The sequence below is a fragment of the Fringilla coelebs genome (assembly GCF_963513975.1).
Source record: "Fringilla coelebs genome assembly, chromosome: 1".
Classification (NCBI taxonomy): Eukaryota; Metazoa; Chordata; class Aves; order Passeriformes; family Fringillidae; genus Fringilla; species Fringilla coelebs.
In genome coordinates, this window is record NC_140028.1 from 72,632,837 (window position 1) to 72,652,423 (window position 19,587).

Sequence of the window (19,587 nt, forward strand, 5' to 3'; positions counted from 1 at the left end):
GTGAATAATAAGCTTAGATGGTTACATTTTTTTGGCCAACCAAAATGTTTTACTACACCTCATATGCTAAGAGGGAAAAAAATAGTTTTCAAGGACTGTCACTGCTTCAGTGTTGACATCTAAGACAGTGTCCCTGTTGATCACAGCTTGCAGAGTGCTCTCCTACTGTGCAAACAGTGACTATCACCAACTTTACCACTAATTCTGCAGTCTTTAACAGATCACTCCTGGCATGTAGTGAATAATTATTAGAAACATCCCAGCACAAAAAGCCACATTGTGTAGCCAAATTTGGTATCATTCTAAGCCTCATGCAATGGCAACTTTTGTCACATTGCCATACAGCACCTGTTTGTTCTACCATATGCACACAAAGATTGTGTACTCCAGGACAGTCCTCCTAAAAATTAGGACAGCGTATTATAAACCTTGACACCAGGCAGGCAGCCCATCTTGTAACTCTGGTTCTCAGGGACTAGAGTAATAAACATACATAACATTCACTTTAGCGGGTCTAGAAAGCAGGGGAGCCACACAAGAGCACACTGATATTGGAATTTGGCTAAATATTGCTCATCAATAAAGAACAAAATCCAGACTGGTGCAACATAAAAAAGAAAATAGATTTCTCACCTTGCTCCAGCAATAAGCTCTTTTTGTCCTGGGTCAAATGTTAACTGTGAGAAGTCCACAGCATCTTCTGCTTTGAACACGTGTAGCCAAGGGGCAATTTCTAAAAACAATCAAGAAATACAACTTTTACTACAAATGTTATAGGTGCAGTACATCAGGTAGCCACCATTAAATCTGCAGATATTTTGTGTGGGTCTGCAAGTTTTCTCCTTATGGTCCTCTAAGGAAACATAGGAGATTTTCACCACCATGCCATTTAATTTATAATACAGACCTGTAAAATATATAGGGCAGCCACCTGATACACACTTGAATCAAGTTTCCATTTTTTTTTCTGAATTTTTTTCCTCCTTGGGAAAAGCAAAAAACACCACAGTACAGCTGCAATTCACTGGGACATACTCAAGTAAAGTTAGATTAAATTTCCATGCATCAAAAACATGAGGACTAGAGGTTTGTTTTTTTTTAGTTTGCTATTTAGTTATTTATTTTCTTTACAAAAGGATCTGATTAAGTGAAAAGCAATGAGGAAAACTAGCAGGTTTGACTTTTCATCATTTTTCACAATAAAAAGGTTGAGAAATGAGGGATGAAAAAGGGAAAACATTTGACATTCCTTGAATTTTTTTTTCACTTTCTCAGACCAATTTAGTGCTACATTAAGCAGGGCAGACAAGCATGTGAATTACTGAAAATCAGCAAGGGGCATTACTTGTATTCAGAATACAAACTTGTTCCTACTTTCAAACTTAAGCACACATAAATAGTTGCAAATCAAATCCTTAAACATTTTCATTACTAGTAGATAATTTTTTCATTCATATCATTAACTGAACGCTAAACAGTTTGGCTGAACAAACCCACAAATATTGCGGGAACACAGCATAATTATCTTTTATTTTTACTTTTTTAAAATAGACATATAGAATATATAAAATTTCTGTAAAAATAGAAATGGTAGAAATGGCTCGCCAAAAAAAAAAATCCAGTTGTACAAAAACCTCATTGTCTAGAATTCTGCAACTGTCAGGACATCGATTGAAGCTTTTTTGTTTGGTTGTTTTTTGGTTTTTTTTAATGTAAAGCAGTGGGCTGGAACTTCCAGGAGAGGTGAAGAGGGCTGAGTATGTACGGCACAACGGGCCGTGGGCTGGTTTGAAGATTACAGGTGTGAAACAGCCACTTGAGAGACCAAAGCCAAGCCCATGGTCATGACCATTTAGAACATAGATTCGAAACCAACCCAACCCCCTGAGGGTGCTGCAGAAGTGCAATTTTTGACAATGGTATCATTAGTTGCAGCTCAGGTTAAAAACACTCATTCTAAACTCTCTTCTTTACTCACAAGCATATTTTTGCTTTTGCAGATGTCTCAGTTGAAATAATCCATGTCTGGTGCCTGTTTCAGGATGATTTGTTCCTAATTTAAAGTTTTAGCACAAGTGGGCTATCCATTCCTAAGGAATGGGCCCAGGAGAAAAATGTTATTCTGTGTCAAAACGTGTTCAGCCATTGCAGACAACCATTAAATGCAGTGTGCAGGAGCTGTATCATCATATACTTTGGAAAAACAGATGGAACTGTGAAATAGAATCACTTGGGTGTCAGAAAAGTAACTTCTGCATTTTTAATGTCAGCCCGTATGCATCTGGGCAATTTCAGGCTCACAATGCCAGTTTGTTCATGTTCTGCAGTACTTGTACTAAATTCACTGTTGATTTCCATCTGCACTGGGTGGGTGCTCAAACCCGGATTCAAACACTGGGGTGGAAAGGAGATATGGCCACATATTAGATAACTGTGATTACAGCTGCCATCAGCCATTACTTCAGATGCTGTGCAGAGAACCAGCAGGCTTCTGAGGGAGGAAAAACACTCATATACATTACAGGCCTGTATATATAGCCTTATACATACTTACTTATCTATTTTCATTTAAATATGTATTTATATGGCTAAGCAGGCAAGCATAAAAGAGGTGTTTTCTAAATATTTTGCAGTTGATTTTGGAGCCTTAACTTTTCAATCATGCATTTCATATGAAACAATCAATTACAAAGTCCTAATACATTAAAAAATTAGGTGGGACATGAAGATGAGGAAATCCAGAAGTAAATCACAAAGAATCTCACTTACTGGCAAAAGAAGGGAAAAAAAAAAACCAAAAAGAGAACAAAACAAAAAAAACCAGCCAGACCCACTGTGGAAACATCAGTCTCTGAAAGAGCGACAAGATAAGCAGCTGAGAATGGAATTATCCCAGCTCTGTATTGGCAGGACAAGTGAGACCCTTGGTCTTCTGAAAGAAGAGGAGAGGAGTGGCTCCCCACAGCATGAGAGGCCAGGGACAGCTCAGTGCACAGAAGTACTGCAGGGCCAGGAGGCTACAGGGAAGACTGAAATTCAAAGACTCAATTCTCTCCCACTTGTCCTGCTGTCTCAGCAAGACACAATAGAGCTTCCAGGTACAGCAGGCAGGTGATTGTGACCACTTCCCGATTTGGAGCGAGGGAGCAGGGGCCAGGCAGGGCAAGGCAAGCCCAGGCTAGAGAACAAGAATGAGGACTTGCTAAGAAATCTCTCTGAAATCTGAATCCCCTTCAAAATACAAGTTATTTTATCCTGTCTTTGTTGCATTCAGCAGCGTTCTTGCTTGAGGGAATAAGGTCAGGAAGAGCAAATGGCTGCCAGAGCTCTTCTTTTTCAGAAAACACTCTGAAACTGTATCTCTTGTGTGGCACTGTGGCAGCATGTGTCACACAGAAATGAGTATTTATGAGATAAAGCCACAACTTCCTGACACTTTTGTAAGGCAAAATGAACAAAACAGTGCCTGCAAAAAAAAATTTTAAAAGACAACACAACCCCATGCACACTGCAAAAATAAAAGCTTATATAACTAATTAACAGAATAATTAAGTTTCTTTTCACCAAAACAGTGAAATCTAGCTGAAAACCCATAGATGAAACAAAACGTTTTCGTTTTGCTTTGAATTCTCTCCGTAGAGTCAAAAATTCATCATTAGCTACTAAAGGCCTATAAATTACTTTTCTTCCAATTAAAACTATAATAGTAAAGTAGTAAAAAGTAATAATTTAAATTTATTAATAATTTTCATGCAGATGCAACATGACAAGCTTTACGCAATAACATAGCAGTACATTTTGTGTACTACAACAGTAGCACAAATCAATGTGTGAGGCAATTAAGCTGCCCTGCCAACACATAACCTAATAGTACTGCTTGCTGGTCACAGGTGACAAAGAGCAACATCCCTACACTTTCCAATCCCAGCCCTCCCCTTCCTGACATTCCCCTCCCTCTCCTCTGCCCTCATTTCTTGTGAATTACAGTGAAACACCAAGCCCTTTACTGACTTCTCTCTTCTTACTCCTGATACTGAGGACACTTACTGAAACACACCTTCAGCCTGGATTTGTTTTTCCTTTAAAACTAAGTAGGCATGTTTGCCATTCTGCAGACATCTGTCTAGGACTCAAAGCTGTCCAGGGAAAACTATCATGGTACACACACAGTCATGGTAGCAGGTGATTGCCCATACTCACTGTGTCCTTTTGGTACATTCAAGACATACTTACCCTTAGCAACCACAATAAAAAAAAAAAAATCATTGCTGTTAAAGGGCTGAAATCTGCAGGCCTTATAACTCAAAAATATTCCCAAGAAAAATACTTCCTCATGGAACTAAAAGGTAAATGTTGAAAAAAACTCTTTTTGAGAAGGCTACAGCTGGGAAGCACTGGGAATCGGATGTTATGGGTTTTCCTGGGGGGTTCAGGTTTTAGGAGGGAGGGTAAATAGCTTCAATTTAATATAAAACAAAGTTTGTCATGGTCCATAAATCAACAGCAAAGCAAACACACCAGATTCCACCCAGCTCAAAGGAAAGGTCAAGGAATTCTCTTAAAGAGGTTTAAAGACAAAGGAGGTTAACAATCAAAGCTGTGCAGAAGGACATTAGATACTCATATTATAAAAAATGCAAGACCAGGAACCTGTCTTTGTTTTACTTTAAATTTAGTATCCGCCCAACAGGCCATGACTTGTCTGATTTACATTGTTCCAAGGACTCCCCAAGGGTTGAGCTCTACAGTTCTTTGCAAATGAAATTGTAAAGTTCCCTCTAACCTAAGTTTCATTCTTCAGTACTTCAAAGTAGAGCTACAGTAAACAGGAAAATAAATTGAGATATTACTTACAAGGAATAGAATGGTATGTTTAGAACCCAATTCAACTTGGCAAATAACAAAGTCAAAAGACAATAAGGACCTCTGATTTCATTTAAAAATTAACATAGAGATTAAAAGTTTCAGTAGTGTTTATGGTGTATGTGACACCTTGAGCCACGGTGTCTTTTTTGAAAATAGTGAGCACAAAGTTAAACATATGCACAGCAGCACCTTCTTGAGGAAACTGTGTTAGCAAAATAACAACAATAATAATAATACCACCACAATAACAGCAGCAACAATAACACCATAGTTGAAAACTAGCAGATTTGCAATATTAACAGAAGTCTCTGGGTGGCATCAGTACAACAAACTCACTAATCTTATCAGAAGAAAATTAAAATATGCTTCTGCATGCTAAAGCTCTTTTACAATTAAATGTATCTAATCTAAGGATGATACAATAACTCCATGTTCCTGAAGCTGTGTAATAATTTTAGCCTTAGATCTCCTCCTGTGACACTCAAGTTACACCACGATCCCCTTCAAAGGCAGCGGGACATGTCAGAAGTCTCCCCAGGGATGTGCCACGCTGACTCCATCGCATCACCCCCGGTGCCCTGGTGACAGCCCCATTAACCCCAGGAGAATCTATTAGGCAAGGTGTCAGGGCTGGCAAGAGGAAATGCACCTGTTCATTCATTCAGCATGTCCTGCCTGGGGGTTTCTTTACAACAGTGGTGCTTGAAGGACACAGCTAGGAGCACTTGTAAACACTCTGCTGTGGCGCTTCGGGACCCCACAGTCTCTGTCTTGAAACTAGAACTGAGAAAAACAAGATTTTCTTCAGCAAATTCTGTGCACCGTTGGTATCAATTCAGTGTGACTGTTAAGTTCTCATCTTAAAATAATGTTAGATTATAAATATATCTGTGAATAAAAAATTCAGTCAGAACTACTTCAGGTTAACAAGCATTGCTCCGTGTTGGGAAAACAGGCAAGAAGAATGGCATAGATGGAGACTGTTGCAGAATATTTTACAATTCACTTTTGCCTGTATTTTTTCTTATACTTTCAATGACCAGTTTTCCTACCTCTTTCACACTGTATTCTCTCCTCACAGAGATGTATTAAACGCACCCTTGCTTGAGTCATTGACTCACTGCAGATGAAAGGAAAAAAGGCACCACCGCTCAAGTGAAGAAAGGAAATGCATGCCAACACTATTCCACAGGTTTGAACTAAAAAGGGGACTCCATCAAGAAAGTTCAGCAAAAGAACTTATTATTTCTGAAACCAATCACAATTCACACCCCTGCTTACCAGAAAGGAGCTGAGGCCTAGTTTGTCAAAAATATAACTCATTTTTTAGAACTTGTTCAAGGCATGTGTTTCTCAGCATTTGCGTGCAATGACTCCAATGTTTCCAATAATTTTCATCAATAAGTTTAAAAAAGAAAGTAAATACTGGGTAGAAAGCAGCTTTAGTTACAAACATGCAACTGACAATATAAGATATCACATGCAGGTGTTTTTTTCTCAGGTGACCTTCTGAAAATACAGCTGCAAACAAACTTCTGGATTAGGCATCAGGGCTTGTCTGGTTGTCATTGCAAAGGAAAGAAACCCATTGCTGCACCTGAACAAACTACTTTGTGCACTCCTCAGGCTGCAGGACCAGGAAGCTCCACCATAACTGTGGTGGTTCTATTTCTGGTACAAAGTGCTTAAACCCATACAAATGGAACTTACTTTTTATATACTTGTAAAGTCATGCTTTATTTTTACTTTGAAGCAAATTCCTACTCTAACCTTAGCTTAGCTCTGTTGCAAAACAGGCCAGAACAGACTTTTCCCAATTAGCTAATTTCTGCTGGATGCATGAAATCATTAAAAGTGCCATTTCTTTTGAGAAAGAAAATCAAAAGTATGATAAAATAATCATAAACCAAAAACAAACCCTCATCAAACAACTATAATTAACACAGCAAATGTTTTTTGATTTCTCTTACAGAAAAGATTCATTCTATGGGTTACAGTACTCCAGCAAAGACAATATGCTCAACTATATTCATTACAAAATCTAAGCACAAACATCTGCCCTGCTCTTCTTCCATAAAGCCCATGGTAGAAGCCAAGCCCTTGGAAGACAGCAGCTCACTGCAAAGCAGAGAAGGCCTGCCCATTACAGGCTGCTTTTCCTTTCATTCCAGACATTTGCTTTCTATATGCAGTGTTATGTTGGTAGACCTGCTTCCAGGACCATACACAGAATTGTACCCCAAGGTGAGTGCCTTGCCCATGCTATGGAGTCTTATTCCACAGGTCTGGAGAAAATCCCACAGGGAGACTGCAGAGTGCCCCTTGCCTAGGTTGTACATCCAGAGGTGCTATGGGATGCAAAGCAAATACAATTACAGCCCTGGCTCAACAGTCTGAGCATCCATCAACCCTTCCTACATGCTCCTCCTTTAGCATGCATTGCAGGGGCAGACAAAATAACCATTAATGCATCCTACAATAGCAGAGCTTAAAGGTAGGACCAACACTTCATTTTTGGTTCCAGAGTTGAAGTTAAGTAGGAGAAAGAAAATGCCCAAGTAACACAACATTAAGTACTAGGAACTTATGTACACCACCAGGATGAATTAGAAGGCATCAAAAAGGTGCTTTTTCTGTAATTTTTCATACACAAGAAGGAAAAACTACTGCATTGAGGACCTTAGTCAAATAAATAACAAGGAGTAAGCAAGTCTCTAACATTTAAATCTCACAGAAAGAGACAAATGTTTTCTGGAAGAAAAAATACAAATTGAAAAGACAATCCCATCTCAATTTTGCTCCAGCAAAATTCCTGGTCCACCTGTTACTAGAATGTAGTTGGCATGCCCACTTTTTCATAGATAAGGTACAAATATTCCTATGTCAGGACCAAGGAGAGCCACAGATGTAAGTAAATCTAATAGTCTGTGCTAAGAAGGCTCTAACATTCTAAATGGAGTACACCAGAAGCAGGCTGGACACAACATATGAGGAGAAGAGCAGCAGTTCAACGACAAAACGACAGCATTGTCCAACACCATTTAATGCTTCTCTGTAAAATGGAAGGATTAGGACAGATGGATCTGTTACCGTACTCAGTATTGCATTTTAATGAAAAAGACATTTCATTTGCAATACAGAACTTATTTATACCAGGGCTGTGTACAGAATTAAGAGTACGTGGATGGACGTCATAACTGGGACATGAGAGAATATATGTTTATATGTTTAGTCAAGCCCTTATTTTCAACAAAATTGAAAATTCTAAATGTTTCCTATAGAAATGATGAATATGTTTTAATCTGAGTAATACATTGAAAAACATAGGCATTCTGGTAATTAGCAATTAGACAGTAGGAACTCTACAGTTTCCAAAAATGGTGTCCAGGAAGATATAAGTAAACAAAACATAACATCACTCCTTCCTTCCAAGTAAAAAAAATAAAAATATTGTCTAGGCAGGGTAATTTAATGCAATCCAGTCCCCTATAAAGGAAAAGATGAAGTTACAAAGTTGCCCAAAATGATTAAATCAGCAACCACAAACTAAACGATTCCTCTTTTAAGTCTAACCACACTACATTTGGTTCTCCTTTGGAAACATGAAAACATGTCAGATCTTCATCTGAAGTTCAGAGCTCATCTTTGCTTATAAGGAGGGGGGGAAGAAAAAAATGAAAGAAAAAAAAGAACCAACAAAAAGACAAAGCAACCTCAAAACTACAGCTCCCTTTCAAGATGCAGTATTCTGGAGGTCTCTAGATCCCATAAACAAACCAGCTGCCTTCCTTCTACTAAGCAATAAAACCTAATACAGTCCTGAAGCTTGCTTTTCCGTACAAAGAGAACCGCAGAAGCCGAGAAATAAATATCTATATCTAGCCTTATCTAGAAGCTCTGCTAGCTTCTCATGCTCCTCTCCACTTTAAATCATTTGTAATAAAACAAATCCCAAGACCATAAACCTCTTGATATTCTCCAGAAAGTTCACCACCTGTTTATTGCGCATTCATTTTATGAACAGCTATTACAGCTTCAGAACAATTTTGGAGGTAATGAGGCAGGGCTGTAATTTATTTATTATTAATGGGGAAAAGAGAAAATTAACATACTTGATACAGTATGTTTCTTGACTTTGAATGCATGAAAACTTGAACTTCTTTCTTAAGCGTAGGGTGAACTTGCTTCCTTTTTTACCCAACTACTCTCATCTTTCATTGATTCTTTCAGAAGGCGCAAACTGGCTGCCCTGGCCGCCTGTCTGCTGCTCTCCAGGCAGGGCAGATGCAGTCACAGGAGTTGCCCTGCCCCAGCTCCCTCACCTGCTTGAACAATGCACTCTAACCTTCAAGATCTAAAATCTAGCCTGCGTTCCTGTTTTCTCTGCCCTGCCAGAGCTCTCCAGCTAGAAGTACATATTGCTGCATTCTTATGTGTGTGCATATGTCTATTACTGGGATAATTAAAGGGAATTTGGGTTCTGACTGTCTGTGCCCTGAGGGAAGAGACAGGAACATCTGCTGCAATGCCTACTTATTTCTTATTTTTCTGAACAAGGGTTTGGAATTGTTTATGCTTCATTGCTCAAACACACATATTGCATACAAATACAAGAAAGCATAAGGCAAAAAAGACCGAACCCCCACCTAGATGAAAGTGGTTTCAGTGCTTCCAGCACAGTCAGAAAACACTAAGTTCACACCTCATCCAGCACAGAGCACTAATGCTCTTCCCAGGGAGAGAAGCTACTCCTTGCAGTTACCACCTCTGGTGCCTGTGCTGCTGCTGCCAATCTTCCTGAATGCGATGGAGGGACAGACTGACCATGAAAAACATTTGCCATCCTCGATCATGCACTCTCTTCAGATGGGTTTAGCTAAAATATTTTATAAAAATCTTTTGCATTTTAACACTTACATGCTGACTTTGGCAGCCAGCCAAAGAATTCATTTCGAAGGAAATCATGTTGTATAGTTATGGGAAATCATTATTTAGTCTCAAGACAGAGTTTTCTAAAGAAATCTGCTCAATTTTAATACATGTACTGTTGGGAGTAGAAAGAGAATACAGACTGTCCATAGACAGTTATGCACTGCTACTTTTGTTGGAAATATCTATGCTTCAGTTTTTGCTTTTTTTGCTAGAACTGACCATCCTGCAATGATGCATTCTCACTTATGTTGGTATTTGAACATAATAAACCTTTTTATTTACATTGTTTCAGCAAAATAAAATTTCTTGATCTATCAATTCTGCCCAAGACTGTAGCTCACAATATAAAGGTCAGATAATATTTCATGAAGAAATACAAAACCCAACAAAATAAGACATATTGTAAAGAAAAAGGGTATAGAGAACAAAGCCTGACACTGATCTTTTTAAGAGTTTGGAGCCAGGACTTCAAAGAGGAATATACTCCCCACCTCCTCCACTCCCCCACCACAAAAATAAAAGGATGCCCCAAAGCCAAAAAAAAAAAAGCAACATGCAAGTAAAAAAAGAATGAACCACAACACTTCTCTTTATAGAACTTACTTTTGTTCTAAAAGACACTGCTAAACTCCAGGGGTTTGTCACTATTAACAACTAATTTTGTAGATGTCTTGTAGGGCTGGCTGTAAAACAGTCAGGTCCTAATTCTCAGAAATGGTAGAAAATAGCTATAAATCCATCAAAACAAAATCTGAAGTGAGCACTGGAAATGGAAAGACAAGCTAATGACAAGTCAAAGTTTGGTCCAACCTGAAAATGACAAATTGTCACGTAACGAGTATCTACCACATTCAGCCACACAAAATCAGCAGCTACCCAGTGTTCTGAAGTCTTGTCAAAAGCAGACAAGCACTGCCACAGAAGGAAGACAGGGAAGAAAGCATGTGAAAAAAAAACAAACAACACTTTGAAGAAACACTGACTGTGGTTCTCTCTTTCCACCAAAGCTATCTAATAAACAGAATGTGTCTTGGTAAGGTTATTGGTAAGGCTCTGGTTATTTAAGAAATTAGGAAGAAAACCAAAACTTAAAGTAATGTTTTTCCTCCCAACCTCTTAAAATTCTTCAAATTTTAGAGCTTGAAGCAAGGTCAAAGGATGGGCCAGGGTTTTCCCAGTCCCTCATGCAAAGTGATAGGCAGCAGAAGGTGACATTTAGTGACAGGCAGTAAGGGCAGCAGGTGCCATCAAGTGACAGCAATATAGGCCCCATAAACACTGCACAGGATCTGGAAGGGAAGACCACTGGAATGAGTCTTTCCAGTAACTGTGCCATTTCAAAGTATGAAAACAAAGCTGCCCAGGATCAGATGGCCAGTGACTGCCATTGTTGACATCTTTTCTGACCTAGCAGTCTGAGTTACTTAGAATTATAGAATAGTTTGGGTTGGAAAATATCACTAAGCTCATCAAGTCCAACTGTTAACCCAGCACTGCCAAGTTCACCCCTAAACCAATTCCCCAGGCACCACTTCTGCACTGAATACATCCAGATATGGTGACTCCACCACCTCCTTGGGCAGCCTCCCTCAATGCACAACAATGCTTTCAATGAAAAAGCTTTTCCTAATATCCAATATAAGTTTTCCCTGACACAACTTGAGGCTGCTTCCTCCTGTCCCACCACTTGTGTCTTTGGAGAAGAGACCAGCTCATCACCTTGATACAGCCTCCTGTCAGGCAATTGCAGAGCATGATAAGGTCACCCCTGAGCCCCCTTTTCTCCAGTCTTTTCTTATGAAGAGAATTGAAATTCTATCTGGTGGGGAAAAACATGAAACAGAAAAAAAAAAAAAATCAGAGCAATATTGTGCTCCCTCTGCCTCTAAGCACACATACAAAAAAATTGACAGAACTTCATCTGCATATGAGCTCTATTTCTTGATTGCTGATCTGTTTATTTAACATATCCCAGTCTGGATGATTTACAACATTTTAGCAAAAACACAGCTCTTTTGAAGAAGAAGAAAAAAAGAAAAAGTACAAAAATTCCAGATTTTAAGTCCATCTGACCACTTTGTACAGATAGCAGAATGCAGCAGGAGCCTCTCACTCATTTTGCTCTTTGTTAACAACCAGAGAACTGCACATGCCCTAAAGAGCCACATTAGGGCAATAAGGAACAAATCAGCTGTGGAAAGGCTCATAGGACATGTCTGCATAGCTCACTAGCCATTGCAGCCACTGATAATTTTGTATTACCAAAATTTATGAAAATTATTAGCATTCCATGGAGGTCCAACACTTGACTGGGATGCCAAAATAATTGTGAATTGATGCTTGCTTTAAAAAATTATCACTTTCAGAGGGGAATAAAAAGTACCTGTATGCAAGTCCTTTGCTTAGAGAATTCATCCCCTGACATTCCTTCATTTGTATGGGAATGGGCACCAATGACATGGTGATTCAGGGAATTATAGGAGGATAGCAACCTTCAGTCTCCAAAGGTATTTTTAAAATTAACAGTAAAGAGTTGAAGGTTGCTGTTCCCTACCAGAAGTTTAATCACCTATACAAAAGTAAAAGCAAACCTGATTCAATACAAAAAAAGTATAGAACTGGTAAAGGAATTATTTTCCTCCTTAAGATGGGCTGGTTCTTGGCAAAGTAGTGCAAATAATCTTGTAGTCCTATCATCTAAACAAACCAAAGCTGCAACATCTAGCAATCAATGTTTCTTCACTGATGAATCATCTTCATTTAAAGAAAAACCCAAAAGACGATACAGAATGGAAAGAAACACACCTTAATCGCATTGCAGATTCTGGCAGATCATGTCTGAAATGTATTTATGAAAAATTGGGGAAAAAAAAAAAAAAAAACTAAGCAGCTTAGGAGACTACTATTAGTTTAAAAGAAAACTTCCAACAAGATTAGGAGAAAGAGAAGAGTACAAACAAAACCAAGTTCATATGCCATTTATCCTCCCTCATTCAGCCCTCATATCATTTCCTCTTGGCACATGTTAAGTGCATGCACTCCACACACAAACCACAGGACAAAATGAGCAGAGCAATGTACTGAGTCTATATTACTTAGACAAACATCAACTAAGGGAGTTCTGTGGTGGTCAGACAATAAGGTTAAGAAAATATATTTCTTAGGATTCTCTAACCAAGAAATTAAAAATAACTATGCTATTTTTCTTTTCTGGTTAACCTCAAGTTGAAATGAAGGGTTTAAGTTCATTTCTTCTATGGATTGAGACATGCTATTTTTGAGCATGTTTATTCAACAGATAACTTTGTTACAGCAGAGTATGTATTTAAATTATTCCTAAATATAGCTTCTAAAATTATGTAAATTGATGCTTTTTTGTTGAGACAGCACAACTTTAAATTCTGATTATTTCATGGGAGCCTAGAAGAATGATACTTGCCCCGAGGCAAATGAGCTCTGCTGTTTTCCCAGTATCAATTAAGTCAAGTTCACAACTGCACTTTATTTCTTATAGAAAAGCCTAAGAAATTAACTTTATGCAGGTAAACTGCAGGACAGACCTAAAATTTCACACCTGAAACTGTATTTGTGTCAATTTTTTTTCCAGCTCACTCACATGCTGCTAAGCAGTTGTGATGGCCCCTTCCCTTCTACCTCATGGATACCTATAGAACAAGTCTTCAGCTGAGTTTTGAAAAGTCTGGTGTTTCAAAGTTCAGCAAAAGTGTCTGTCTGGGGAAACAAGCTGCTACTGCAACTATTTCTATCCTTTTTGTTGATTGTTTTCATTTTTGGTTTTGTTTGGTTGGGTTTTTTTATGATCTAATAAAAGGTCAGGTCCACAGAGAGCTACCACAAAGGTTCTGTAGAGCAGGTGGACTATGAAATGCTGGAAATATTTAGACAAACAGAACACCATTAAACTGCTTTGCTTTGGGTTTTTTTGCTTAAGAATAGTTCAACCTTTATAAAGTGTCATTGTTTCCCATAGAGCAAATGTGGTTTTTACAGCCTTTTCTAACTGTACAAGTTAAACACCATACTATAATTCCTTCGCTGTACTAGGAGAATGGTTTTTCCCAAGTAGCTGACCATCAGTAAACCCTAATACACTTACAGAGCTATTTCATATCTGCATGCAAATGAAAAATATATCCAAATAAAATAAAATAAAATAATTGTAAAATGTAATAAAAATAAAATTTTAATTTTTTAATGTAAAATTTAATAAAAATAAAATTTGTAGAAATAAAATCTTTAACGGGTAGCTTATTTAAGCCTTTTTTCTGTCCTAACTCTTAAGCTACCTCATAATTTCCTTTTTATTACATTATAAGCATTTGGAAAGGTGTGTAAAGATAAAGGATTTTCACAGTGAGTCTCTGTGTATCCATTCCATGATCTGCACCCTCTTTCCTTTCACCCAGTTCTAAGTTACCTTTGATTTATAAGCTCTTGACTCCAACTATTGGAATTAGTTTGTACAGCTGATGAATTCCTAGCATATGATGACAGATTTTTAAACTTTTTTTTTAATTTACTTTTTCTTTAAGCCTGCATTTCAACAGATTAGCACATTTTTTGCACTTCTACATGCAGACTCCTCCTTAGAGAGAGGGAGAGAGAGAAAGGAATTTCAAAGAGGGACCATGCACCATCGCTCAGTTTCACCACATGAAACACTGAACTGCTCACTCCTGGGCTCATCCTGTCACTCCAATACTTACAGGTCTATTTTATATAAATCTGTTTTCTGTGATAATTCCTAACAACTTTAAATAATGAGAAAAGGAAATTTTCAGCTTCCAAGGAAGACACAAAGCCCCTTATTCTAGTTTAAGGAAGCTCTATGATGAGAAATTTTAAAGCTGCCAACTTTTTCTGATCTATAGCAGATTTTCTTAATCACAGATTCTAGGAGAGCAAAAAGGTGCATTTTGCAGTCCTAATATTAATTATGCAGATAAACAACATGGTTGTTACAACATGGTTATTAGCACTGTGTATGAGAGACATTAAATGAAATCTTTGAGATCATGTCAAATATCCTTTCAAAGTGTGTGCATTTCCTACTACTGCATCTTCTTTTTCCTCTTCCACCAGCTAACAAAGTATTTGAGCAAAAGTTCTCAACTTGTGGGTGAAATTCTTGGCATTTCCTATCAGAAAATAAATCACAGTCTTCAACTAAAACTATTTAGCTGGAAAAATCAGTGCTAGAAATAGTATATGCATCTCTACACAAGGTACCCTGACAGAATCATCACCTAAGTGAGCAATTTTTGATGAGCAGTGGGAAAGAAAGCAAGCTCTTTCAGGAGATATACTCCCATTTCATATTTCACTGTGACAACTCCTGGGGACTATTTTGTCTTTTTATTAGTTTTTTTTTTTTTGCAGCTGTTCACCCATACACTACACCAGACTCTCACTCCATTAGTTTTATTTAATAGTTTATACTTCATCTACCTTACCTCTCAAAGGAAGACAAATCAAATAAGTACATTGCTACTTTGGCATACCAGAAACTACAAAAAAAGGGGCTTTGATCAGTTATAAGTAAAATAAAAGTGTTGATATCTCTGTAAAGTTAGTACTGAGTTTACAAGCTCTAAAGCACCTACCACTCAATAGCACTCAGCCTTGGTTGATGTTTAGCAGAGTATTTAGCTCTGGTGGATGTAACATTGCTACAAGATGACTTTACAGACCAGGGCATTAATGTAGCACTCAAAGGGATTTTAACTTTACAAATTGATTTCTCAACTCAACACTGTTCTAGCAGTACTAAAGGCATCAATAGATACAGAGAGCATTTTCCTATAGGCATTCATGAAATCAGCAAATGTCTCAGGAAGAATACAGGTATCAATAAAGTGGCTGGCTGAAACCTGCCAACTCCTATTGCATGACTCATTCAGAGAGTGGCTTCTCACACACATCTCTCTTCTTCTATTCTGATACCCCAATGAGTCCGTTCCTAACCTACAGATTCAAAGATAAACCTCTCAGGCACTTTATCCTGGGATATCAAAACTTCTGTTTTCCATTAACTGGCAGTCCTGCAGCTACAAGTTAAATGCTGCTTGCCCACACCAAGTAGGTTACCCAGCTATCACATGCTGTATACTGCACTGCAAATGTGTTTCTACCTGTACTTTTCAGGAGCTATTAAGGACTATGAAGGATCATTGTGTGAAGTATGAACTACAGCTCGTCAGAATATTTTTCAAGAGATGTCGGTTCATAAAGTCTAAGATATGTCATGGATATGTACTAATTAATGCTATTTTTACCATAAAGGTCAAGAGGGACTCTGGTATTCAAAATCTTACTAGATCTCATACTAAAGATCTCAGCATTAATGTTTCTATATAACTATGTTTCCCAAATATATTTACAGTAAAAAATAAATTGGGTTTTTTCAGTGAACTTGAACTGTGACACTATCTTTGCCTATATCAAAAAATGCAACTGGAGCAATATGGCCTCGATTCCCAAAAAACCTTAGCATAGTGACTCAGAACTGGAAGGACATCACAAGAAATTAAATATGACACAGAACAAGAGAGGTCTAGAAGGCAGGATCAGTCTAAATTCACGAAACCCTCCTAAATATTGGCTGAATTAGATTCAGAAAACAACACATTTTTAATCAACTCCTAGAACATAACACTGCTAATGAGTCTCAATTATTTTCTTTTACAGTTGCATATACAAAACCAAAAAGTACATGCAGTGATCTCTTGATTTGTGAAATTAAGAAGCTAAGTACCAGAATTTTAACCGTTCTACTTTAATTACTTTAATTTAGAGTATTGTGTATGCGTGTTCTGATAAAATAGCATTTTACACTAAATTAAACCACAATACGAACACTAAGGAAACCAGGTATTTCATCAGAATAACTCACACTATTTAGCCCATCAATAAGGGAGTGATAAAGGTCCCTCCTTCACAATGCACTGGTGGTTTGCTGTTCTGAGGCACACAGCTCATTCTCCAGTGTACTGAAGAACAGGACAGCTGGTACCATTACTATTATTAGACCATTAAAGTGCCAGAACAAAATAGTTTCTGGAAAAAACACAACATTATTTTCTCAAAGTTTATGAAAAGAATGGAAACAAATCTTTTTCCAATTAAAATTCAATAAATTCTAATTCATTGAAATAAAAAACTTACACATGTGCTTTCTTAGAAAAACAGGAGGAATGCAGTGTGTAATATAATACATCTTAATCCCTACATCCTCATAACTAGAAACTATTTGGAACTCCCTCTAAGTTGTGACAGTAATGGAAAATTCTCAATTCAAAAACAAAAAAAAAAGGCAGATAAGTTATTAACTGCCTCAGGTTTTTACAGAAAACATCCTCCAAGTATTCTTTGCTTTGTTCCAACTGTTCCTCAGCATTCCACCCCTGTACTCAAGATGACAACCACATGTATGAAGAGACTGTCCTGGTGAAAGAAGGAACTCGTGCAGCTCCAACCCAAAAACGGCTGTATCAGGCACAAGCAGGGACAAGGAGGAATTTAGAAAGACCATATGGGCATGCAGGGATCACGTCAGGTTAAACAAAGTTCAGTGGGAGTTACTCTTTGCATGGAATGTCCAGGAACAGCTTCTACTACTCCAATAGTAATGGAAGTTTGAACAGGGATGAAAGGTTGAACAGGGAAAGCATCCAGCTTGGGCAGATCTGACCTACTGGCAGCAGAAATGAATGACACTGAGGGATTCAATACCACCACTAAGGCATCAAAGAAGGCATCTGCTGTTTAGCAGAAGGTATTCAAGAACTATCATTTGGAGAGTAAATGTTTAACACCCCTTACTCCATCTGAGCCACCAACAAGTGGAATAACACAAGGGTTGATCCTGGGACCCATCCTGTTTAACGCCTTAATAAAGAAAGGGAGGCAATAGAACACAGACTGTGAAGTTTGTAGATAACACCAAATCCAGACAACCAGCTGATAAGCTTGAGGGCAGGGCTGCCACCCAGAGACACCTGCTTGGAGCAAAGGAAGGGGACAAGAGCAACTTTAGGAAATTAAGTGCAAACACAGAAAATTGTGCACTTGGAAAGGAATAACTTCATGCAACAGTACAGGCTGGTCTTAATCACACAGGAAAATGAGTCACCTACCTTTAAGTGATACATTCAGTTACAAATGCTGAACAAAATTTAAAAGCCTAATTGTATCTAATTTGTATAGAATACAGCCCAGATTTTATATAACAGCACTGAATGCACCTTTTTCCCCCATGTCATTCTACATTAAAAGCAGAGGTTTCCATGAAGTGATTACACAATACTTAGCCTACTACTGGAAAATACTTTTGGCATTTACATCCTACCTTTGTATGCAATAATTGGGTGCTCAGCTCTGTGGCAGTGGGTATCTTCTGTGGTTGTTGAGTCCAGCATTCCTAACACTCCAAGTCCTGCCAAGAGCAGCGTGAGGAAGCAGCTTCCTTTCATGGTGGTCATGCTGTCCTCCACAGCAGTCACTTCTTTTAACTGTCTACTCTTCTTGCACTCATGTGGGAAAAGCACCTGGAGAATTCAAGGAAATTTATTTAAGAATGACAGCAAACCATAGAAAAAAATTGACAATTCTTGAAGTTTAAAACAGAACAACATTGCTTCCTTTTTGTTTAGCATCTGACTACTCAAAATTATGCTGTCAGCTGCTCCTCTAATTACTTCACAAACCTATCATCAGTTACCCAATTTAGGAAAATTGATCACCCAGCAGGATTAAAAACTGATATTCATCACCCCCTCTATTTTATTTTGTACCATGAGGAGAAAAGAATGTTCTCCAACATTTTTTATTTTATCCTCTTAAATAGAGCAAACATTTAAGTCTATCTTCCCTGTTCACTTTGATCCACTGCCTTGCTTTCCTCAGAAACGAAGGAGTGCTTTGACTTCTTGCAAGTACAAGGTAGAAGAGGAGTTGCTCCCTCGTGTGAATGACTACCTTGAGAGAAAAGCAGCCCTAGGGCATGTATTTTTTGCAAAAGTTTGTATGGAACAGCACAGAAAGGGGTAGGACAAAATTCACCTCAATGCTCTGACACACACTTTTGCTTAACAGCAGTGAGGGTCACTGGCTCTGACACTGGCTTAGTCCCCATCCATTTCCTGACTGATGACAAGGCTGTGAATTGCAGACTCAAATGATGAAGACCCCTTTCTAGTAAAATTTAGATACCAATGAACATTGCAATGGTTTTCATTCTGAATCAGAAAAAAGTTGAAGTTCAACTCCCTGATTTTTTGAAACATCCAATAACCAGACCCTTATATAAGTAATAGAATATGTACAGTGTCATTATAATTTTAGATCCAACAGAGTTCCTTTAGTTTCCTCGCTAAAAATGTGCCAAGCAGTAACAACCTAACCATACAACCCAAAAGAAACCTTCGCCACTAGCAGCTTTAGTGACTCACATGCTTGCGTGCTGATGACATGCAGAAATGAGACATTACTGCCTTTCATGGGGGAAGACCAGAGACTTAAGACAGCTCCATAAAGGCAGAAATGTCACTCTGCTAATTAATGGAGACATTCAGGAAAAGAAAATCAGCAATTTTGAGTTCTAATATGCTTGATCTCACTGAATTCTAGTGTGCTGTTTAATAAGGTGGAAACTTTCTATTTGCGTAAAATAAACATCCTAAATGCACAAAACAAAGGGCTGTTAATGAAAAGACACTCCACAATAACAGCAGTGTGTTCCAAAAGCTACATTCAGAAGGCAGAATGGAT

At 38.1% G+C, this 19,587-nt stretch overlaps 1 protein-coding gene across 1 annotated transcript in view; it reads right to left on the minus strand.

Annotated features, from left to right (window-relative positions):
• The window catches only part of SEMA5A (semaphorin 5A), a gene marked incomplete at its 3' end in the record, with an annotated part of 211,185 nt that extends 192,883 nt beyond the window's left edge, over window positions 1-18,302 (minus strand). Inside the window, exons 1-2 of the mRNA XM_084217356.1 lie at window positions 18,167-18,302; window positions 634-733 (exon numbers count right to left, since the gene is read on the minus strand). Of these exons, the coding sequence (XP_084073482.1) occupies window positions 634-733; window positions 18,167-18,299 (233 nt within the window). The 5' untranslated portion in view covers window positions 18,300-18,302. The remainder of the gene's footprint in view (window positions 1-633; window positions 734-18,166) is intronic.
• Window positions 18,303-19,587: the final 1,285 nt, after the last annotated feature.